The following is a 24,669-nucleotide window of genomic DNA, read 5'->3' as shown; positions in this document are numbered from 1 at the left end:
CAAATTTTTCCTCTTACTTTGCTTTCTTTGGGAGTTAGGGCCTATTAGTGAGATACTACTAGGTTCTCATGGTTGTGAGATAGAACCAGTTTGGTTTAATTTTATTTTTTTCTAATTAATTAGTGTTTTAGAATAATATTTTCTTAAAATTTGACTGTAGATAACTTAGTTTTCTTTCAGTGAGAATGGTATGTTTATAGCCTTAGACCATTTATCAATTGAAGAATGACTCATATTCTTAAAAATAATATCTTGAGCCTGCTTTCTACAAGCTCTCCCATGGCAAACTCAATTTCTTTTCTTATATAAAACCTGTATTCTCACAGAATCCAGGATTGGAAGACAACTTTAGAGAAAAGCTAACCCAATCCAGTTGTTTATTAAATGAGGCCAAGAGGTTAGAGCTTTTCCTAAGGTCACAGGAATAGTCCATAGAAGAGCCAGGACTTTGACCCAGGTTCTCTGACTGTACATCCAGTGGTCTTTGCAAAACTCCACTCTGGCTGGTGTTGGCACTAACACCAACCTGATCATGGCCTTCTGATGCCCTTCCATTTCACTCTATCCAGTCATCTGGCCTTCCTCTGAAATCCTACAGCATCTGTATACATACACCACACAGCCACAGGAAAACATTGCATTATAATCAGTTCCTTATGTATTTGGAAACTTTATCAGAGAAATGTTGCAAATATTTTTCACCAGGTATGTTTCCTGTCTAATCTTAGTTACTCTGGATTTGATTGTGGAAAAATTTTTGAATTTTATGTATTTAAAATTCTTGATTTAGTCTTCTGTTATCCTTGTTTTTATCTTCCCTTGTTCATATCCCCTTGTTTATATCTTCCAAAAGATCTTAAATCATTTTTGATCTATGGCAGGAGAAACGTAGTTATAAAAAGCTTGTAAAGTGGCATTTTTGTTCTACCAAATTAACTGCTTTGGGGGGATTTTTTAAAAATCCAGTAAACACAATGACATGGCACATTCTTTATGCCTGTCAATAAATTTCAAGTAGAGGTTAAACTTAGTTTACTTATTGATATCCCTTTGTACTAGTAAACAAGGCAAAGTATTGCAAAAAAATATGCAAACATGTAGAGGTCATGTCTGAAAAATGAAGTTCTTGCCTGATGCTGCTAAAACCTCTTTTTTAAACTATTTAACTATTTCTCTTCTAATTGTTAGCATATTAGATTTATTTTGGAAAAAAACGTAATTTTATGGAATCAAAATCATCTGTTTTATCTTGTGAGTACCATAAGTATATTGACAAATTAGAGAGAGATCAGGGGAAGAAAACCAGGACGGTGAAGATCCTTGGGTCCTTTACACATAACGATCAATTGAAGTAACTGGGCATATTTATCCTAGAGCAAAGAAGCATGAAGTGGTGGGGAGGGGGGGAGTGCGGGGGCGGGGGAAGGAGACATGGTAGCTTTGTACAAGTGTTTGAGTGGATAACATGTATGAGGGAATTAGACCTTTTCTGTTGGACCTCAGAAAGGAGTACTGAGAGAAACTATGGGTAAAAATTACAAGCAAGAAAATGTAGGCTTGGGATCAGGAAAAGCTTCCTAACAATTAGAGCTGCCCCAAACAATAATAGCTTTAAGAGGTGGTGGATTCCCTCTCCTTAGATGACTTAAAGGAGAGGCTGTGTGATAACTCAATGGCTTTTATACCGAAGACTACTTTGGTGTCTAAGTTGGGCTAGATTGTTATTGAGGTTGTCTCTCAGCTGTCAAATGCCATGGTTCCTTGATCTCTTCCAATTTCCTCATCTTACAGATAACTGAAGTAAGGTATGGAGAAGTAGCTTGGTCAACGTCACCTAAAGAGCAAGCAACTGAGTCAGTCTTTGAGTCAAAGTGTTGTAACCCCAGAACATGTTCTTTCCCCTGTATCCCACATCCTCTGTTTTTGGCCTGTTGGGTGCTAGCTACAAGCACTCTTAGCAGCTAGGAAGAAATAGTTAACTTCTCTAGAGTCAAATGCACATTTTACAGTGTGTCAAATGTAATGACAAATGTCATAATCACAGGCACAGCCTTAATGCCTCAATTGTGTTTGTCCCTCATTCTCTAAGAGGACCATGACATCATGATGATGACATGATTTGCAGTTGATTTTGATTTGAGGGAGGAAGGACTGTGCATGGTCACCAATCTCATTTTTTTCTCCTGGGCTATCTGGGTCCAATGGCATGATATTCATGAGGACAACTGGAGATGGCCCAGGATACGATGAGAGACCCTGGCCCTTTCAGGCTTAGATCTTATCACAATCTTACTTTGAGTGAGATTCACCCATTCAATGAATAGACTTCTTTAAGTTACTCAAGAAATTGTCCCTTTAATCAAAAAAAGCAAAACAAAACAAAACAAACTCAGGGGGAACCACAGGAGAGCCATTAATGTCTCCATAGCCTTCTAGACAACTATATCTTCTTGTTACAAATGTCTTCCTGCTGTTTAAGCTAGCTCCCCATCTTTTCATATATTCATTGATTTTCTCTATTCTACCTACCCCCTCATAAAAACAGCAATTTAGAGCAAGGAAGGATCCTAGAGATTATTGAATCCACCTCCCTCCTTTCTACAGAACAAGAAACAGGAACCCAAAAAGAGTAATCTACTTTCTCCAAGCCAGACAGCCAGTAAGAACTGGAGGTGAGATTCCATGCAAGGCCTTTCTGACTCCAAGTCACTCTGTCTACCGCATCATGCAGCCTCTAACCACTCTCCATAGAATGCACTTATAAAGACTTGAAATTTGTTATTCATTTTTCTTGAATCTTCATTCTTCCAAGTAAACTTATAATAAATGAGGAGAAACTAGGTGGTACAGTGGACAGAGTTCCAGGCCTGGAGTCAGGAAGACTCATCTTCCTGAGTTCAAATTTGGTTTCAGACACTTACTATGTGACCCTTATCAAGCCATTTGACCATTTTGTCTCCATGTTCTTATCTGTAAAATGAACTAGAAAAGACAATGGGAAACCCCTCCAGTATCTTTGCCAAGGTAACCCCAAATGGGGTCATGAAGAGTCAGGCATGACTGAAACAACTGAAGAACAACAACTAAATGGTACTTCTAGCTCTTTCATTAATTGCTTTAAAAAGTGATTAACTCTTATCAACTGGTTCTATTATGAAATGAAAAACTTAACTTCAAGAGCTTAAAAAGAACGCCATTTCAAAGAACTTATTTAATACATATTTCTAATTGACATATCAGCATCTTATTTCTAAAGTATAAGTTGAATTCTTCTGTTGCCATTTTTTTTATATATACCTTTAATAAACATCAAAGACAACATCAAATCAATATGCTGGGCTCCTCCAGGAGAATGAGTGAGTACTCATTTGCTAGAAGAAGTCAGAAAATTATGCTGAATGCATTCAATACTTATGCACTCTTAACTTGAACTCATCTGCCATTCTTACTGAGAAATCCTTATTTAAATATGTTTTTTACTCCCTCTTCTAGTTGCCACAATGGCTATTTTAAACCACCTTTGCTTGTTTTTAATCATCCCCCAAATCCTTTCAGATGACTTCTCTTCCTTCTTTATTGATAATGTTGAATGCATTAACCGTAAATTTCCTCCTCTTCCTACTCTCATTCCCCTCTATTTTCAGTCTGTCAGTCAATCAATCAATATTTATTAAATCCTTCTGTGTGCCAAGCATTGTGCTAACAACAGGGAATAAGAAAGTATTTGTCTTATGCTTTCCAAAAGATTAAAATAGAGAGAGAAATGATTATTAATAACCAATAACTTGAGAAGATTCAGAGTTGTCTCCTTCTACTACGATCCTAATTTTAAAAAGTTCAGTCTCTTAAAAGACGTTGCTGATCATGAGATTGGACTAACTTTCTTGAGACTCCACCCTGGGGAATGACCTTTGTGTCTGCTCAGGCTTGAGTGGAGCATATATTCTTTGAATAGATGACCCAAGCCTGGGGGTGGTCTGGGCTTGTACTTAAGACTCTCTGTCCAAGGTGACTTGTCACTCTCAGTCCTTCATTTTAATATGGCCCATCTCTCATTTTATTAACCAATCAGAGCTGACTTTTACTCCTCTTCCAAGAGAATATATAAACTCTAAGTCACTGTCATGATGGTCTTTGACCTAATGTCCATTTGGGCAAATGACCCTTTGTTTATTAATAATGTGCTGGCCTTATTAATAAAATTATTAAATTACACAGAAACTACATTTCTTAAGCCTTTTTAATTGTGACAATATAATAGGGGAAGACAATATATATAAAAGTAAACTGGAAAAGTAAAGAGGAAGGTAACCTGAGCAGACATGATGTCAAAGTCTAGAGGACTGTGTCTGGGTGGAAAATGGAGGTTCTGGGAGGAGTTTTCCATCTCTACCCTCTCCAAAGGGAGGGCACCCAGGGGCAGAGAGTATTGATGAGATCTAAGTTTCAAAGTGTAATTGATGTTGCAAGATGCTGTTCCTGGGGTGTGATGGTGAAATCTAGGGCAGTGCAGCCACGTTGGAAATGGTTATTTTCTCTTCCTTTCTTCTATCTTAGATTATTATTTCAAAAAATATGAGATTTAGAGCAAAAAGAAGAATGGATATGACTCCTATTTTCAATACTTACAGCTTTTGTGATTGTGGTCGTCACTTAACCTCTCTTAACTTTTTTCTCATCTGTAAAATACATATAATAATATTTATACTTCTAAATATCACACAGTTATTGTTAGGTTACAAAGTACATAAAGTCATTTAGAAATTAGAAAGAACTCTGTGTATTTTAGCCATTAATATTCCTGTGTTTTCAAATCAATCTCATTGCAGTCTACTGCAAGTCTGACCTGATATTGACTTTATGTGTATAATGTGTATGAAGTTTTTTGCCCCCTCAATGTCTGGGAGAGATAGGTGATGGAGGCAGAGAGAGAATTTGAAACTGAAATAAAAAATTCAGAATAAATAAATGAATTGTGTAATTCATAGTATTCCATTGAATGGGGATGCACTGGAACTTTATAGTTAGTCATTAACATTAATTTTTTAATTTGAGTTCCAAATATTCTCCCTCTGTCTAACCCCTCCCCCATCCTTTGAGAAGACAAGAAATATGATGCACATTATACATATGAAGTCATATGACTTTCTATGAAGTCATATGACTTCATAGAAAAATGCATATTTTCATACTAGCCACATTGCAAAATAAAACACCCAAAAAGCAAGAAAAAGAAAGGGGGAAAAAGTATGCTTTGCTATGCATTGAGTGCATTCATTTTCTCTCTGAAGGTGGATAGCACTTTTCATCATAAGTACTTTGGAATTGTCTTGAATCATTGTATTGATCAGAGTATGATCTTTCACAATTGATCTTTGTACAATATTGCTGTTGTGGTGCACAATGTTCCTCCAGTTCTGCTCACTTTGCTCTGGATTAGTAAGTATAAGTCTTTTCATATTTTGCCAAAATCTCCCTGCTTGTCATTTCTTATAGCGCAATAGTATTCCAGCACAATCCTATATCATACTTGTTCAGTCATTCCTTAATTAATGGAGATCCACTCAATTTCCAACTCTTGGTCACCATGAAAAAGAGCATTGTAAATATTTCCCACCTATATAACCCTTTTCCTTTGATCAGTTTGGCATACAGACCTAGTAGTAGCATTGTTGGGTCAAAGGGTACGTATGGTTTTTATAACCTTTTTGGATATACTTCCAAATTCTTCCTCAGAATGATTGGATCAATTCATAACTCCACCAACAGTGAATTTATTTGCTTCGTTTTCTATGTCCCCTCCAACCTTTGTCATTTATCTTTTCTGTCACATTACCATTCTGGCAAGAATGACTTGGTACCACAGAGTTGGTTTAATTCACATTTCTCTAATTATTAGTTATTTAGAGCATCATTTCATATGACTAGAGACAGCTTTGATTTCATCTCCTGAAAATTGCCTGTTCATATCCTTTGACCATTTACCAATTGAAAAATGGCTCAAATTTTTTATAAATTTGATTCATTTGAGAAGTGTGGCTTTTATTAGAGAAACTTGCTATAAAATCTTCCCCAATTTCTTGCTTTTCTCCTACTTTTGGCTGCATTCATTTTATTTGTGCAAACCTTTTTAAATTTCATGTAATAAAATTGTCCATTTTACCTCCTGTGATTCTCTTTCTTGTTTGGTCATAAACTCTTCCCTGATAGGGAATTTTTTTCTGTGCTCTCCTAATTTGCTTGATGATATCACACTTTCTGTCTAAATCATGTGCCCATTTTGAGCTTATCTCAGTGTTCCAAATGAAATGTTGGTTTATGCTTAGTTTCTGCCAGACCACTTTCCATTTTTTCCAACAATTTCTGTCAGATAGTGAGTGAGCTCCCCAGAGCTTGGATATTTGGGTTTATCAAACACTAGATTACTATGCTCACTTACTACTGTGTATTGAGTACCTAATGCATTCTACTGATCTAGCACACTATTCCTAGTCAGTATCAGATCGTTTTGACAATTACCACTTTAAATACAGTATGAAATCTGGTACTGTTAGACCACCTTCCTTCACATTTTTTTTTACTGATTCCCTTAATATTCTTGACTTTTTGTAGAACCACAGTTCTTAACCTGGCATTGCTATTATTTTAAAATATTTTTATAACTATTTTTGTATAATTGGTTTCATTTATAATACTGCATATTTTGTATATTAAAAAACATTATTCTGGGAAGGACTCCCCAGGTTTTACTAGGCCTAAAGGGGTATCTCTCTCTCTCTCTTTCTCTCTCTCTCTCTCACACACACACACACACACACACACCTACACACACCCACACACACCTACACACACCCACACCCACACCAAGAGAAACCTTAAGAATCCTTGAATTAGAAGTTTTCCTTATAAATACTGGAGTAAAGCAAGGATGCCCATTTTCTCCATTTTTATTTGGTATCATTCTAGAAAAACTATCAGTAGCAATAAGACAAGAGAACAAAATTAAATGCATAAAGAACGGGAAAGGGAAGATAAAACTATTCTATTTTGCTGATAACATGTTTAACATGTTATAACATGGCAACAAGTTTACTTAAAAGGTCCTAGGTAATCATTGAAGAAACTACTTGAGACATAAGCTTTGCAAAGTTGTGGGCTACAAAAATCCCCCCTACAAATCAATGATACCTCTATATAATTATAATGAAATATAAAGCAATAATAGAAAAGGAAATTCTATTCAGAATAACTACACATGCATCAAATATTTGGGAATAAATCAACTGAAGTATAATCAATACTTGTTTGCACTCAATTAAAAAATGTCCCTTAAAGAAATAAAGAACAACTCAAAACTTTAAAAGAAAAATATTTAAAAATTGAAGAAAAAATGCATTGCCTACCTATAGCTGTGAAAGGCATTTAATCTACTTCTCTCTTTTTTTGAGTTTATTTATTTTCAGTTTTCAACATTCACTTCAACAAAATGCTGAAATTCAAATTTTTTCCCCATCTTTCCCTTCACCACACCGCAGGACAGTGTGTATTCTGATTACCTCTTCCTCCAAACCACTCTCCCTTCTATCACCTCTGCCCCTCTCCTATCCCCTTCCTTTTCATTTTCCTGTAGGGTGAGATAGATTTCTATACCCCATTGCCGATATATCTTATTTTCTAGTTGTACGTAAAAACATTTACATTTTTAACATTTTTTTAACATTCGTTTTTAAAGCTTTGAGTTCCACATTCTCTTCCCTTCCCTCTTCCCATCCACCCTCATCAAGAAGGCAAGCAATTCAATATGTTATACTTGTGTAATCATACAAAACACCTCCATAACAGTTAAATTGTGAGAAACTAACTATATTTCCCTCTGTCCTTTCCTGTCCTCCATTTTTTCTATTCTCTCCTTTTTCCTGTCCCTCTATCAAAGTGTTTGCTTCTGATTACCCCTTCCCCCATCTGCCATCCCTTCTGTTGTCCCTCCTCTTTTATTCCCATCCCCCCTGCTTTCCTGTAGGGTAAGATAAACTTCCATTCCCAACTGAGTGTGTATGTTATTCCCTCCTGAAGTCAAATCTGATGAGAGGAAAGCTCACTGATTCCCTCTCATCTTCCCCTTCTTCCCTTCTATTGTAAAATTTCTTTCTTACCTCTTTTATGTAAGATAATTTACTACATTCTACCTCTCCCTTTCTCTTTCTCCTAGTACATTCTTCTCAACACTCAATTTTCTTTCTTAGATCTCATCCCTTCATATTTGACTCAACCTCTGCCCTCTGCCTCTGTCTTTGTCTCTGCCTTTCTTTCTCTCTCCCTCTCTCCATACATATACATATATATGCATATATATATAATATACACATACATACATACATGCATATATTCCCTCCCACTATCCTAATACTGAGAAAGGTCTCATGAGTTACAAATGCCATCTTTCCATGTAGCAATGTAGATAGTTCAACTTTAATAAGTCCTTATGGTTTCACTTTCCTGTTTACCTTTTCATGCTTCTCTTGATTCTTGTATTTGAAAGTTAAATTTTCTATTCTGGTCTTTTCAACAAGAATGCTTGGAAGTCCTCTATTTCATTGAAGTTCCATTTTTTCCTCCTGAAGTATGATACTCAGTTTTGCTCAGTAGATGATTCTTGATTTTAATCCTAACTTCTTTGACATCTGGTGACCTGCACAGCCCTCCTTCACTCAAAACAAAGTCAACTGCAAGTCGTGTCATCATTTCTCTGACGGCATGGTCTTCTTCAGCAATGAAGGACAAACACGATCATAGTCCAAGTCCTCTGATCCCTTGTAGAAGCTGCTAAATCTTGCTATCCTGATTGCATTTCCCCAGTACTTTAATTGCTTCTTTCTGGCTGTTTGTAACATTTCCTTCTTGACCTGGGAACTCTGCAATTTGGCTATAATATTCTTAGGAATTTCCCTTTGGGAATCTCTCTCAGGAGGTGATTAGTGCATTCTTTCCATTTCTGTTTTACCCTTCAGTTCTAGAATATCTCAACAGTCTTCCTTGATAATTTCTTGAAAGATGATATCTAGGCTCTTTTTTTGATTTTGGCTTTCAGGTAGTCCAATAATGTTTAAATTATATCTCCTGGATCTTTTTTCCAGGTCAGTTGTTTTTCTAATGAGATACTTCAAATTGTGTTCCATTTTTTCATTCTTTTGGTTTTGTTTTGTAATTTCTTGACTTCTCATAAAGTCATTACCTTCCATTTGCTCCATTCTAATTTTTAAGGAATTATTTTCTTCAGTGATCTTTTGGACCTCTTTTTCCATTTGGCTCATTCTCCTTTTTAAGACATTCTTCTTCTCATTGGCTTTTTGGACCTCTTTTACTATTTGGGTTAGTCTAATTTAAAAGCTGTTATTTTCTTCAGCATTTTGGGGATGATTTTCTTGCATCACTCTCATTTCTCTCCCTAATTTTTCCTCTACTTCTCTTACTTGATTTTCAAAATCTTTTTTGAGCTCTTCCATAGCCTGAGACCAATTCATATTTTTCTTGGACACTCTGGATGAAGGAGCTTTGGCTTTGTTGTATTCTTCTGGTTGTATGTTTTGATCTTCCTCATCACCGATGACATAAGAAAGTACCTCTTCACTGTGACAGTAATAATCTGTAGTCTGTTTCTTTTTCCTCCCATTTACTCATTTTCCCAGCCAATTACTTGGCTTTTGAGATCTTTGTTAAATGTAGGGCTCCAGAAATATTTTCTGCTTTTGCAGTGGTTGCCGCAGCCCTGGCCATGAAGCCAGGGCCAGGGCTGGGGCTGGGAAAGGGCTGGGACTAGGGTTGGGGCTCAGGCTGGGGCCAGACCTTGCTCTCATCTCAGCCAGGTGATATGCCCCTCCCACTGACCTCGAAACTGTCTTTGGCATCTGTGAGTTGAGAAGGAAGCCATAGCAGCCACCAGAGATTCAGTCCCCTAATGCCTTCTCCAGCTCTGTCCACACTAGTGTGGCCCATGCTGAACTGTGCTCCATTGCCAGCCTGGTGCAATAGACCCTTCCTGTTGATCTTCCAGATTGTCTTAGGCTGAAATTTTGCTTCAGTCTGTCCTTTTGTGGCTTCTGCTGTTCTAGAATTGGTTTAGAGTCATTTTTATACAGGGGTTTGGGAGGAGAGATCTAGCAGGTCCCTGATTCTATAGTGTCATCTTGTTTCCACCCCCCATTCAATCTATTTCATGACTAACTTTATAGAGTATGATCTTTAACATCAAATCACATATTCATTTTTAATAAAAAGATGTATCTCTAAATCTAATTTCTGCCAGAATACTTTCCAGTTCTCCCATCAATTCTTATTAAATAAAGAATCCTTTGCTATAAAATTTGTTTTCAAGTTTATTGAAAACCGTTACTGAGTTCTTATTTCTAATTCTCTCTTATCTGGTTTGTTCCATTGAGTATTTTTCTATTTTTTAAAACTAATTCTAAATAGTTTCTTAATGACTTCTGCTTTGTGACAGAGGTTGAGATCTAGAAAAGGGGAAACCATTTCCTTTCCTCCACTTATTATTATTATTATCTGCCTCAATATTCTAAAAACTTTGTTTCCTCAAATGAATTTTGTTGTTATTGTTTCTACTTCTATAAAGTATTCCTTTGGTCCTTTGATTGATATAGCATAAAAATGGTAAATTAACTTTGGTAGCATGTAATTTCCATCATATTTGCATAGCACAGCCATGATTGCCATATATTCCTCTGATTATTTTAAATCGTTCTATAATTATTTTCAATGACATTTGTCTTTCTACTACTGCTTTCTAAGTTTGGTTGGTAAGATACTGAAATTCTTATGATTTAGGTACATTAATCACCTACTGAAGATTTTAATTGTTTCTGAATTGATTGGTGAAGTATTTAATTGTTTCAATTCATTTTAATCTACTCTCTAAGGTGCTCTAAGGAAATCATCATAAGATCAGCAAAAAACAAAAACAAAAACAAAACCCCGGTACTTTTATTTCTTCTTTGCCTATGGTTCTTCTTTCAAAAAAAGTTTTTGGCCATAACTCAGACTTCTAGCAGTAAATTACATAGTAATGTTGATAATGAGTCTTTTTCATTCACCCCTAATTTTATTGTAAAGTCCTATATCTTTATAGGTGTTGCTCCAAGTATTTGTAATACTAGTTCTTAGTTATATATAGGTACTATCTATCATATTAAGGAAGGCCCAGTTTACTCCTATGCTCTTTTCCCCCAACAGTTATTGTTGTATCTTCTCAAAAGCTTCATAATTATGTGATATTCTGTTCTTTTTTATGAAAGTGGTTTGTTATGTAGATAGTTTTCCTAATGTTGAATGAACCTTTTATTTCTATTATAAACCCAGCATACTTTCAATGTAAAAGTTGCTATAGTCTCTAGTAAATTTTGATTTAAAGTTTTTATGAGAGCATTCATGAGGGATATAGTTTATACTTTTCTTTCTCTATTTTTGCTCTCTTTTTATTTTGTTAATGTATATGCATATATGTATTATGTTACATAAATGCATCATAGATGGAATTTAGTAGGAACGTTTCTTTCCTTATTTTTTTCTTATATTAGAAGCAATATTAGAATTAATTACCAATAGAATTGATTTCTGATAGAATTCAGTTGTAAATCCACCTACTTCCAAGTTTTCTTTCTTTTAATAGTTCATTTGCAACTTATTCAGTTTCTAAGATTGAATTAAATTCTCTCTTGTTCTGTTAATTTGGGAACTTTATTTTTTTTAAATATTTGTCCATTCAATGTATAATGATCTGTTTATTGGCATAATATTGATCAAGAGAATTTCTAATAATTTCCATCATTTCATCTCATTTCTTGTGAAATCATAATTTTTTTTACTACTAATTGAATTTCCCTCCTTAAAAAATCAAATGAACTAATAATTTATTTTTGTTTTCTAAAATAACTTTCTGATTTTATTCATCATTTCAAGGCATTTTTTCGATATATAACCAATAGGTTATACATTTATGTTCATGTACATAATGCATTATGTTATCATTAAAGATTATATAATATGCACATATAGAGTGTATACAGCACCTTTACAAAAATTTACCCCGCTTCAGTACATAAAAGCCATAAAAAATATAAAAAAGCATGAACATTAAAGGCTTATTGACCATAAAATGAGAATTATATTTGTGAAAGGCCTACTGAAGAAAACATTTAAAAATAATTGGAGACTACAAGACCTTAATTCTAAAGAATTAGTGGGTCAAAAAATACCACAAAAGAAATGAATAATTTCATTAAAGACAATAACAACAGGAAGCCAAAATGCTAAAGTTTGGGCAATTAGGCTAAAAAAGTTTTTACAGGAAATTTTATATCTCTAAACATTTTATAAATAAAAAGTCAAAAGTCAAGATCAACAAATTGTTTCTGTAAATTTTTAAAAGAAGAAAGTCTTAAACAACAAAATAGAAATTCTGATCATCAAAAGAAGAGATCAATAAAATCCAATACACAAACTTTGAATTGATAAGTTAGAAAATACATAAAAAGGTGAATAATACATAGTTATATAGAGGTAGATTAAGAATTGGCTAGCTTAATTTTTTAAAATGAAACCAAGTGATCAGATGTCTAGTCATCACATTACCTCCCATTTCCATTTCTCCAAGTGGATTCAGCATCCTCTCTGACATGTTTTCCCAACATTTTAGTTCATCAGCAATATGTGTCATTAATGTCCTTTTATCTTTAATTCTCTTTTCCCATTTAAACAATACTAATCCTAAGACCAGGTTAAACCTGATCAAATCAAGTGATCTAATGATTCAAAAAATATCCAACCTATTCTACCTTTTCGAAATTCTTCTGTCAATTATTTCCATATGAACTAACTTTGTAATGAGAAGAGAATAACTACTTCTTACTAAAGTCTTACTACTTCTTACACTACTCACTATACCCAGAACCATGATGCCACCTAGTATTAATTCTTTAAATATGGACTAACTGATTGGTGATATAGTAGAGTAGAGTCATTGAATTGGGGTATGCATAAAACCTGGATCTTTCAATAAAAAGTCAGCTGACCGGCTGAGCCAGGATCTCACACCTGCTATTCCTACTTGCCCTTTGATGTCTCCACATTTATATCATGCTATATCCTTGCAACAACTATGCTTTATCTCTTGGATTGTTACCACCCTTCCCATCGTTTAAAGCTTAATTCACTTTCCATCTTTTCCAGGAAGCCCTCTCCTGAAAAGGTTTCTTTGTGTAACAACCTTTCTCCTCAGAACTCATCTAGCATTTCATTTTGTAACTGTAAGACTAGTGTCCTGTTTGGATTTTGTATCTGTCATTGTGCCTAGTTATAGTAGGCACCTCATATATTTGAGGTTTTGCTCAGTGTAGTATGGATAACTGGAATCTTGTGTACAAGCAATGGGAGAGAGAAAGGGCAGGTTCTTTCTTTTCATTTCTACTTATTCAATCTTATTAGGCTTCAGGATGGAGCACAATGTTACTGGTTTTTTTGGGGTGCAAAGAGGTAGCTGGTCGGCAAAATGGATAGAGTGTATCAGAAAAATGAATCTTCTTGAGTTCAAAACTGACATAAGATACTTCCTGACTGTGTTCCCCTAGGCAAGTCACTTTGTCTCAGTTTCCTCATCTGTAAAATGAGTCGGAAGAGGAAATGGCAAAACACCGCAGTATCTTTGCCAAGAAAAACCCAAATGGGTTCACAAAGAGTCAGACAACGAAAACAACTAAACAACAACAACATAAAAGTACACTGCTAGAAATGCTGGTCAACATCCTCTCAAAGGTTTGAGATTTAACACAAGTACACGTTTCTCTCAGATATTCTTTGGACTTGGGCATTCACTTCATTCTGGGTGTAACAGAAGCAAAGGGGAAAGTTACAAGGACTCAGGAGGGGGTCTTTAGTGTTTTCCTTCTTCAGCTATCTTGCTTTGCATCTACAAGATGTGGAAATGTCAGGTCAGTGGATGATTCACATGAATAAAATTCTGGAAAATCTCATACTGCTAAGCCATGAAATCATGACCCTACTGCCCTCACCAAATATTCTTCTTGATTCTAGTCACCTTCCTCTTAAGGTTGAATTGTTCACCCTACCTGCATTTAAAATGAAACAGATTGTTGAACTCCATGTCTGAACTTATATGGATTCTTTTGAAGTAATCACTCTGTCCTGGTGGTAGCACATCAGGGCTGATGGGCAAGATGTCCTTTGATGACCTTTAATGACCAGATGAATAATTCATCCACCTACCTTTTTAGCTAAGGGATACAATGATACCTAGTTTTCACATTCGAATCAATATTCCAGCAGAATTTTAGTTAAGAACTGTTCCTTGTTCTTTAGTATTCTTAAAGTATTGGGCAGAGTCCTATGACTCAATGGGAACCTTAAGAGAGTCTATACACAGAGCAAGACACCAAAGCCTTAACTTAAATGTATAATGAATGAAAACATCTGTTTTAATTTCTTTGTCCTAAAGATCTAACATGCTAACCCTGAAGCATCCATATTTTCTTTCTTACTCCTGGTCTTATACATGGGCAACTCTCTCATTTTAAATGACTACTTTCACTCAATAATCATTATGTCTATTATCTTCTTCCTTAATCAGTCTATGTGATTTATGGATTTTTTGGTACCAAAAAACAAAACAAAACAAAAACTCTCTACTTTCCAAGGAAACCTTATGATTCAGTGAAGGGAAGACTCCTTCTCTCACTATCCCCTGCTTCATGCCCATAGCAGAGTACATAGAAACATTCTTTTTAGGGTTTGTTGGATATTCTAAGCCCAAATGTAAAATCAAACACCATTAAGATTGAATTATAGTAGTAATTAATAAAACATTAGACACTAAATCTATCTATACATTTGATTTAATGATTTTTTGCTAAAATAAATCTTAATCACATATCTAATGGGAAAAATAGAGGAGAAACAACATAGGCAAGAATGATAAGACAGTTCTGACAATTTATAAATAATTTAAATTGACTTCAATTATTCAGATATCTCTAGGTAACTATATTCTTTTAAATGTGAAACAGCTAGTACTATCTTAACTGATCTTAATTTCATCCATCAAAAAGGAGAAGAAGCAGCCAGGAAAACTTATTTTTTTCTATGACTCTTCATAGAAGAGAGGAACTTTTTGTTGGGGTGTACATTTTGGGAACTGCTTCTTTCTTTGAGGTTGTGATAGAGAAAGATATGTCAGAAATACTCTGATATATACCCTTGACTATATAAGAATGAATTTTAAAGCATTTAAAGCATTTTCTGATGCACTCTATCCACTTTTACAACCACATACTTCTTTGCACCCACTAAAAGCAAGAATAGGGTGTCATGAACTAAAATTCTTCAGGAAAAGTACACCTAAGGAGGAGACTCATTCAAAATGAGATTTTTGTTAATGCCAAGAATAAGAGTTTTGATGAGGTCAAAAAAACGAAAATTGTATAAAGAGAGTAATATGAGTAAGCAAAACTCACTGATGATTTAGTTCTTTTTAAATCAAATATGTTGAGAAAGAGTAGGAAAGAAGAGTGGGAAATGAGGGGAAAAATTAAAAGGCATCGCATGATTCTAAAAAAAAATTAGTGTCAGATTTTAGTACATCTCAGAATAAACTGAAGTTGTTAAGGTTTAGTAAAGATGAAAAGAGTTGTTTCATCTTCTTTTAAAGTTACAATAGAAGGGATAAGAAAGGGGTGGGAGATCTGCTTTGGGTGGATGGAACTATGACATTGATGATGAAGACAAGACACAGTAGCTCAATTTTTTTTCTGCTTCCATTTTCTCTGCCAAAAAAACCTGTTTGAAATGGAAAGAACTGAATAAATATATCTAATCTGTATCCAATTTCCAGGAAAAGTAAAGAAATATTGAGAAAGCATCTAGGTATCCTTGACGAGTTCAAGTTTTCTCACCCAGATTTACCACATTCTTGAGGACTCAAAAATTTTCTGGATATGATTACTGAATCATTCAGTGATATTTTCAAGGTGATGGAGAATGAGAGAAGTATCATAAAACTGGCAGATAAGTGAGATGATTTTCATAAAGGGGGAAAAAATAGACCGAAAACTATAAAGATCAGTACACTGAAGGATCGCAAATACTTCTTGTCATTTTACTAAATATAGGTCATTGCAGACCATCTTCAATTCTTTTTTTATAGGGTTACTGAGCTAGTAGATCAGAGTAATGAGATGGACAGAATTTAAGCCTTATTTTAGGAAAGCATTTGATGTAATCTCTCAAGCAACTCTTGTGGAAGAACTGTATAAGTGTGGACTAGACATTATGTACAATCAGTTGTATTGGGAACTGGTTAAATGCCTAGACTCAAAGCTTAGTAATTGATGGTTGAAAGGCAGCTTGGAAAGAATTTTTCAGAGGAGTGGCCCAGGCAACTGTACTTGGTAAGATACTGTCTAGCATGTTTAGAAGCCTATGGATAACATAAATCTAGGAAAAACAACTAACAACATGTAGTAGGTCATAACTAGTCAGGATCAAAAGAATCTTCATGAAATCAATCATTAGGACAAATAAAATGAGATGAAAGTTAACGTCTTATAATTAGAATTCAATGTGAGCTTCCCAATCATAACATCCAATAATTTTTGTGCTAAAACAAGGACATGAGTTGATAATGAGATATAGAAGACAGGAAAACTATGGCTATTTGGGGACTTCATTAAGAGGGGCATGACATCTAGGAATGAATGTTGCATTGTAATCTGCCTTAGTCTGATGATATCTAGATGGCTGTTCTATTTTCGGATTCCATAATTTAGAAAGGGCATTAATTAACTAGAACGCTTTGATGGGAATGCAGACAGAATGGTGAAGAGTATTGTGTTCCTGGTCTATGAGAATTTATTTAAGGAACTAAGGCAGGGGTTTCTAACCTTATTGAAGTTAGGGACCCCTTTGACAGTTTGTTGAAGCCCCTATAAAAGTTTTCTCAAAAGAATGTTTTTAAATACATACAAGAATATTCATAGTAACAAAGGAAACTAATCACAGTAAAACAGATTATCAAAATTTTAAATAACAAATTAATGGACCTAGATCAAGAACCTCTTGAATAATGAGCTGAGAGAAAACAAGATAGTAGACCTGGAATAAATGTGAGTACCTTAGCTGAAATAATGGAATGCACAGCAAGGGCTGTAAAAAGTGGAATTTTAGTTGAGACTTTAAGGAAACCAGGAAAGCCAGGAGGCAGAGATGGGAATGGAGAATATTTCTTCCATGGAGGACATTCAGTGGAAAGGATTAATAGACCCAGAATCAGAAGATGAGAGTCTTGTTTAACATCAAAGTGACCAGTGTAACTGGATCAAAAAGTACTGTAGTGAGTGGGAAGAGAGTATTCAGGTTTAAAAAGACAAAAGGTTATGAAGAGTTTGAACAACAAATAGGGGATTTAATATTATCTGCTGCTGTTAATAAGAAGCTCTTGTGATTTATTGAATTTCAGGTGGAGTGGTTGCTGTTTAGTTATTTTCCAGTCCTGTCTGACTCTTGGTGACCCCATTTGAAGGAAAGGGAGAGGACTCTGAGCTAGAAGTGTGATTGGAGGAAACTTCTTTTAGAAATTAATCTTCAACTTGTCCCTTGGCTTACCAGGGTTTTGTCATCCAGCATACACAAAGAGCAGCAGGGCATCAGAAGGCCCCAGACCCAGGCACTATGGCAGAAAAGTAGGTGTCTGTTCTGCTGCTGCTGCAGCTCTGCTGCTTTGGATGTGGGGCAAGGTCCTGGTGTGGCCAATGGATTGTTCATATGGTGACTGTATTAGTGATTTCTGATTTGTCTCTTATTGATTCCACTGACTTTTCAGGGCTGAACAATGAGGTTTTTCCTGTACCACAAAAATAAAACAAAACAAAACAAAAAACAAACTAATGAACAGACTGGAAATTGCCTTGGACAAGATGATTAACAAAAAAAAAAATCACTTTTTCATACTGGGAAAGACTGTGGGAATTTTGTGAACCGTTTAACAATTTTATTCCTTTTGTAAAATCAAGGTGTAAAAATATAATCTTCAATCAGATACTCATGGAGAAACTGTAAAAGCCTGGCTATGATGTGCTATTGACAGATGCTGTATTTCCATGTGGAGATCTGATAGCTGAAAAGCTTGATATCCCTTTCATAAACAGTCTCCGGTGGAGCTTGGGGAATGCTTATGAGAAATACTATGGAGGAGTTCCAGCTCCTCTTTCCTATGTCCCTGTGCCCTTGGACAGACTGACTGACAAGATGCCCTTTATGGAAAGGCTACTCTTTCTCTTCTTTGACTATTTCTGGCTCCATTTGTTTGAGAAAAAGTGGGAGCAGTTTTAGAGTGAGGTCTTAGTTAAGATGGGTTTCTTTTTTCTGGAATGTCTTGGACTGTCATTTTTTTCAGTTTTGTCTGCCAAGATGATTATCAAGGACTTCGCTACACTAGCTTAAGATTTTCTCTTCAGTAGATCATAAAGTTATTGGGAAAGCTTCAAGCAAAGTCTTTCTTCATATAAAAAGCAAGTATATTCCTGCATGGAGGATAAAGAAGACTAACAAATATCGTATATCCTTCTAGAAGGACTGGGATACTATATTAGTAACAAATAATCTTCATGTAGCAATAATTAATTAATAACATACGTTGGAAATCTACATTGCATATATATGTATATATATATATATATATATATATATATATATATATATACACACACACAATAATATACAATAATATACGTTTCTTTATATAAAAACTACCTGTTCATGTCCTTTGACCTTTATCAGTTGGGGAATGACTTAAATTTGAAAAAAACATTGATTTTATTCTCCATATATTTCAGAAATGAGGCCTTTATCAGAGGTACTTCTTGCAAAAACTTTTCTCCTTATAATTTGGCTTGCATTGTTTTGTTTGTGCAAAAAAACTTTTTCTTTTATACAATCAAAGTTATCTATTTTACATTTTGCAATCCTCTTTATATCTTCTTTGGTCATAATTTCACCCCTTATTAAGTTGACAGATAACCTATTCCATGCTCTCTTAATTTGTTTAGGGCTTCCCCCAATCTATGTACCCATTTTAATCTCATTTTGGTATATGTTGTGAGATGTTGGTCTATACCTAGTTTTTTTCATATTGTTTTCTAGTTGTCCCAGTAGGTTTTGTCAAATACTGAGTTTTTGTCCCAAAAGCTTGGATCTTTGGTTTATCATATACTAGATTACTATATACTAGATTACAATGGTCGTTTACTGTAATATAATTTGTACCTGATTATTCCAGTGATCCACCACACTATTTCTTAGCCTGATAGTTTTGATTAATTACTGCCTTGTAATACAGTTTGAGATCTGGTGAGGCTAGACTACCTTATTTTGCACTTTTTTCACTGATTCTGTTGATATCCTGGAGCTTTTGTTTTTCCATATTAATTCTGTTATTATTTTTCTAGTTCCATAAAACAATTTTTAATAGTTTGACTGGTGTGATGCTGAATAAATAGATTAATCTTACTTGATTTCCAAAATCTTTTTTGAACTCTTCAATGACCTAAGACCAATTCAAATTTTTCTTGAAGGCTTTTGATGGAGGTGCTTTAACTTTGTTTTTTTCTGTTTTCATGCTTTGGTCCTCCTTGTCACCAAAGTAAGATTCTATAGTCTCATTCTTTTTCCAGTTTTTGCTCATTTCCCCAATCATTTACTTGACTTTTGAACTCTTTCTCAAGGTAGTTCTCCGCTTCCAGTGGGGGTGAGGGGTGTACTGTCAGCAGCTCAATCTCCCCACAATCTGTGGGGTCTACAGCTCCAGAAACAGTCACTGTCTCTGCACCTGGTGCTGCTGTGGCTCCCTCAGGTTCCTGCGTTTTGTTCCCCCTTACCCTCTCTGGAGCTGGGGCCAGATCACTCCACTCTACCACACTGGTCCCACAGGCTTTTTCCACTGACCTTCCAATTTGTCCTTGATGTCTTGGGATCCTGAAATCTGAAAGCTGCCACAAGTGTGAGAGATTCAGTCTCCCCAAGGCCTGCTCATGTCCTGTCTGTGCAGGCATGGCCCACATTGGACTATGCCCTGCCCCCAGTGTGGTGCGACTACATCCCTATGACCTTTTAGGCTGCCTTGGGCTGGAGATTTGCTTCACTCCATCATTCTGTGGGTTCTGCAGCTCCAGAATTTGTTTAGAGCCATTTTTTGCAGGTATTTGGTTGGGCTTGGGGGCATCGCTCTAGAAGTTGCATGCTGTTACTCTGCCATCTTGGCCCCTCTCCCCAAATGGCTCAGTCTTGACAGATTTAAATACATAGGCAGCCATTCAAAGGAAGTTTTCCCTCCCATATAGTAGGGAATATACCACACTTCAGGTTAGATAAACTGGACATGCTCAAAAGACATCTCTTAAGCAAATTTCCTCCTCCATGTTAGAATTGGGCATGCCCAAAGAATCCTGGGTTACATAGCATCATCTAGGTTTTGTGGTTTTTTAATTTATTTTGTTAAATATTTTATAAATTCATTTTAAACTTGTTCAGAAGGCACTTGGTTGTATTGCAAGCCTCACGTGGGGACCATGTTTGAGGCCTCGGGTCAAGATTATTGAATGTGAAAAGAACAATAAAACATAACAAGTCTTGAGAGGTAGGATACAGTCAAGTTGTGAGGTCATTAAAATCCAAACAGAGGAGTATATATTTTATTTTCTTTTTTTTTTAAAATTTATTTATTTATTTAACTTTTAACATTCATTTTAACAAAATTTTGGGTTACAAATTTTCTCCCCTTTTGTCCCCTCTCCCCCAAAACACCAAGCATTCCAACTGCCCCTATCACCAATCTGCTCTCTCTTCTATCATCGCTCTCTGCCCTTGTCTCCATCTTCTCTTTTGTCCTGTAGGGCCAGATAACTTTCTATACCCCTTTACCTGTATTTCTTATTTCCTAGTGGCAAGAACAGTACTCTACAGCTGTTCCTAAAACTTTGAGTTCCAACTTCTTTACCTCCCTCCCTCCCCACCCCTTCCCTTTGGAAGGCAAGCAATTCAATATAGGCCAAATCTGTGTAGTTTTGCAAATGACTTCCATAGTAGTCTCTTCACACCCACTTCACCTCACTATATTTCCCTCCATGCTATCCTGTCCCCCATTACTTCTACTATCTCTTTTGATCCTGTCCCTCCCCATGAGTGTTGACCTCAAATTGCCCCCTCCTCCCCATGCTCTCCCTTCCATCATCCCCCCTACCCTGCTTATCCCCTTATCCCCCACTTTCCTGTATTGTAAGATAGGTTTTCATACCAAAATGAGTGTGCATTTTATTCCTTCCTTTAGTGCAATGTGATGAGAGTAAACTTCATGTTTTTCTCTCCCCTCCCCTCTTTATCCCTCCACTAATAAGTCTTTTGCTTGCTTCTTTTATGAGAGATAATTTGCCCCATTCCATTTCAACCTTTCTCCTCCCAATATATTTCTCTCTCACTGCTGGATTTCATTTTTTTAAGATATGATTCCATCCTCTTCAATTCACTCTGTGCACTCTGTCTCTATGTGTGTGTGCGTGTGCATGTGCATGTGTGTGTGTGTGTAATCCCACCCAGTACCCAGATACTGAATAGTTTCAAGAGTTACAAATATTGTCTTTCCATGTAGGAATGTAAACAGTTCAACTTTAGTAAAGTCCCCTATGACTTCTCTTTGCTATGTACTTTTTCATGCTTCCTTCATTCTTGTGTTTGAAAGTCAAATTTTCTTTTCAGCTCTGGTCTTTTCATCAAGAATGCTTGAAAGTCCTCTGTTTCATTGAAAGACCAATTTCTCCCCTGAAGTATTTTATTCAGTTTTGCTGGGTAGGTGATTCTTGGTTTTAGTCCTAGTTCCTTTGACTTCTGGAATGTCCTATTCCATGCCCTTCGATCCCTTAATGTGGAAGCTGCTAGATCTTGTGTTATCCTGATTGTATTTCCACAATACTTGAATTATTTCTTTCTAGCTGCTTGCAATATTTTCTCCTTGACCTGGGAACTCTGGAATTTGGCCACAATGTTGCTAGGGGTTTCTCTTTTTGGATCTCTTTCAGGTGGTGTTCTGTGGATTCCTTGAATATTTATTTTGCCCTCTGGTTCTAGAATCTCAGGGCAGTTTTCCTTGATAATTTCATGACAGATGATGTCTACGCTCTTTTTTTGATCATGGCTTTCAGGTAGTCCCATAATTTTTAAATTGTCTCTCCTGGATCTATTTTCCAGGTCAGTTGTTTTTCCAATGAGATATTTCACATTATCTTCCATTTTTTCATTCTTTTGGTTTTGTTTTGTGATTTCTTGGTTTCTCATAAAGTCATTAGCCTCCATCTGTTCCATTCTAATTTTGAAAGAACTATTTTCTTCAGTGAGCTTTTGAATCTCCTCTTCCATTTGGCTAATTCTGCTTTTGAAAGCATTCTTCTCCTCATTGGCTTTTTGAACCTCTTTTGCCAATTGAGTTAGCCTATTTTTCAAGGTGTTATTTTCTTCAGGATTTTTTTGGGTGTCCTTTAGCAGGCTGTTTACTTGTTTTTCATGCTTCGCTTGCATGTGTCTCATTGCTCTTCCCAGTTTTTCCTCCACCTCTCTAACTTGATTTTCAAAATCCTTTTTGAGCTCTTCCATGGCCTGAGCCCATTGAGTGGGCTGGGATACAGAAGCCTTGACTTCTGTGTCTTTCCCTGATTGTAAGCATTGTTCTTCCTCATCAGAAAGGCAGGGAGGGAATACCTGTTCACCAAGAAAGTAACCTTCTATAGTCTTATTTCTTTTCCCTTTTCTGGGCATTTTCCCGGCCAGTGACTTGTCTTCTGAATATTCTCTTCACACCCACTTCACCTCTGGATCCTCCCAGCCAGTGCTTGGGGTCTGAGATTCAAATGCTGCTTCCCAGCCTCAGGGCTTTGGGCAGGGGCAGGGCTGCTATTCAGTGTGAGATCAAGTTCAGGTACTCAGGTGGGGGCAGGGCCACCTGATGGCCTCAGTTCCCTCAGGAGGTTTATGCAGAGACCTTCAACAATGAATCTGGGCTCCTGCCTGCTTGGGGAGCCCTGGTCTTCTCCCGCCTCCGCTGCTGCCTCCCGAGGGGGCCTGAGTTATGGGGGCACCCCACTCCCCTCTCAACCCACCAAAGAGACCCTCTCACCGACCCCTGTCACCTCTGGGTGGAGAGACCTGCACTGCTGCTGGAGATTCCGTCCCCAAAGCCTGCTCAGATCTGTTCCTCTCGGTCCCGCGCGGCCACCGCAGGGCTGTGCTCAGCTCCGTGAAGGACCTTTTGCAAGAGGTTTGCAGGGCTCTCTGAAATAGAAATCTCCTCCGCTCCACCGTTCTGTGGCCTCTGCTGCTCCAGAATTCGCCAGGAGTTTTTTTTTTACAGATGTTCTATGGGCTGTGGGTTAGGAGCTAGCATATGTGCGTCTGTCTACTCTGTCATCTTTGCTCCGCCCCCTATATTTTATTTTCAAAGCAAGAAAGAACCCCTGGTATTTATGAGTACAGGGGTAATAAAACAATCAGGTGTTTGCTTAAGGAAATTGCCTTTGGCAGCTGTGTGGGGATGGAGTCAAAAAGGGAGACACTTGACTAAGTGAGGTGAATGAAGTTCATTGCAATAGCTGAGATGAGAGATGGTGAAGGCCTGATCTAAAATAGTGACTGTGAATTAGCTAAATGGAGGAGAGAGTTCAGAAGCTCACTGAACAAAATAATTTGTTGAAAGAGAGAATTGAGTCCAGGGAAACAAATGACTATGAGATAAACCAAGAAGTTAGTAAACAAAACCAAAAATTTGAAAAAATAGAAGATCATGTGAAAGAACTCATTGGAAAAACAACTGACCTGGAAAGTAGATCCAGGAGAAATAATTTAAAAATTATTGGACTACCTGAAAGGCATGATCAAAAAAAGAGCTTAGACATTATCTTCCATGAAATTATCAAGGAAAACTGCCCTGATGTTATAGAATCAGAGGGCAAAATGGATATTGAAAGAATTCACCAATCACCTCCTGAAAGAAACCCAAACAGAGAAACTCCTAGGAATATTGTGGCCAAATTTCAGAGTTCCCAGATCAAGGAGAAAATACTGCAAGCAGCTAGAAAGAGACAATTTGAGTACTGTGGAAATACAATCAGGATAACACAGGATCTGGCAGCTTCAACATTAAGGGATTGAAGGGCTTGGAGTGGGATATTTCAAAAGTCAAAGGAACTGGGATTGAAATCAAGAATCACCTACCCAGCAAATCTGAATATAATATTTCAAAGGGGAAAAATGGTCATTCAGTGATATAGATGACTTTCAAGATTTCATGTTAAGGAAAAGACCAGATCTATATTTAAAAATTTGACTTCCTAAGACTAGAATCAAGAGAAACAAGAAAAGGTAAACAGAAATGAAAAATCATAAAAGACTCTCTAAAGCAGAACTGTTTACATTACTACATGGAAAGAAAATATTTTTAACTCTTGAATCATTTCTCAGTATTTGGGTAGTTGGAAAGATTGTACATACACACACACATGCACATAGATAGATAAAGAGTACAGGGTGTGCTATATCAGAAGAGAGGATATC

The 24,669-nt window shown here is 36.3% G+C and overlaps 1 protein-coding gene across 12 annotated transcripts in view; it reads left to right on the top strand.

Annotated features, from left to right (window-relative positions):
• Positions 1–24,669, top strand: part of LOC140511757 (UDP-glucuronosyltransferase 2A2-like) — a 255,003-nt gene that overhangs the window by 165,028 nt on the left and 65,306 nt on the right. The window contains exon 1 of one of the 12 annotated variants that reach the window (XM_072620965.1): positions 642–705. The exons of the other annotated variants lie outside the window; for them this stretch is intronic. Coding sequence (XP_072477066.1) covers positions 657–705 — 49 coding nt within the window. The 5' untranslated portion in view covers positions 642–656. Of the gene's footprint in view, positions 1–641; positions 706–24,669 lie in introns of those variants that run through there. 12 annotated transcript variants of the gene reach the window in all.

The sequence above is a fragment of the Notamacropus eugenii genome, chromosome 6 (assembly GCF_028372415.1).
Source record: "Notamacropus eugenii isolate mMacEug1 chromosome 6, mMacEug1.pri_v2, whole genome shotgun sequence".
Classification (NCBI taxonomy): domain Eukaryota; kingdom Metazoa; phylum Chordata; class Mammalia; order Diprotodontia; family Macropodidae; genus Notamacropus; species Notamacropus eugenii.
The sequence above is the reverse complement of the archived record's forward strand: the minus strand, read 5'-3'. Positions and strand labels throughout refer to the sequence as shown.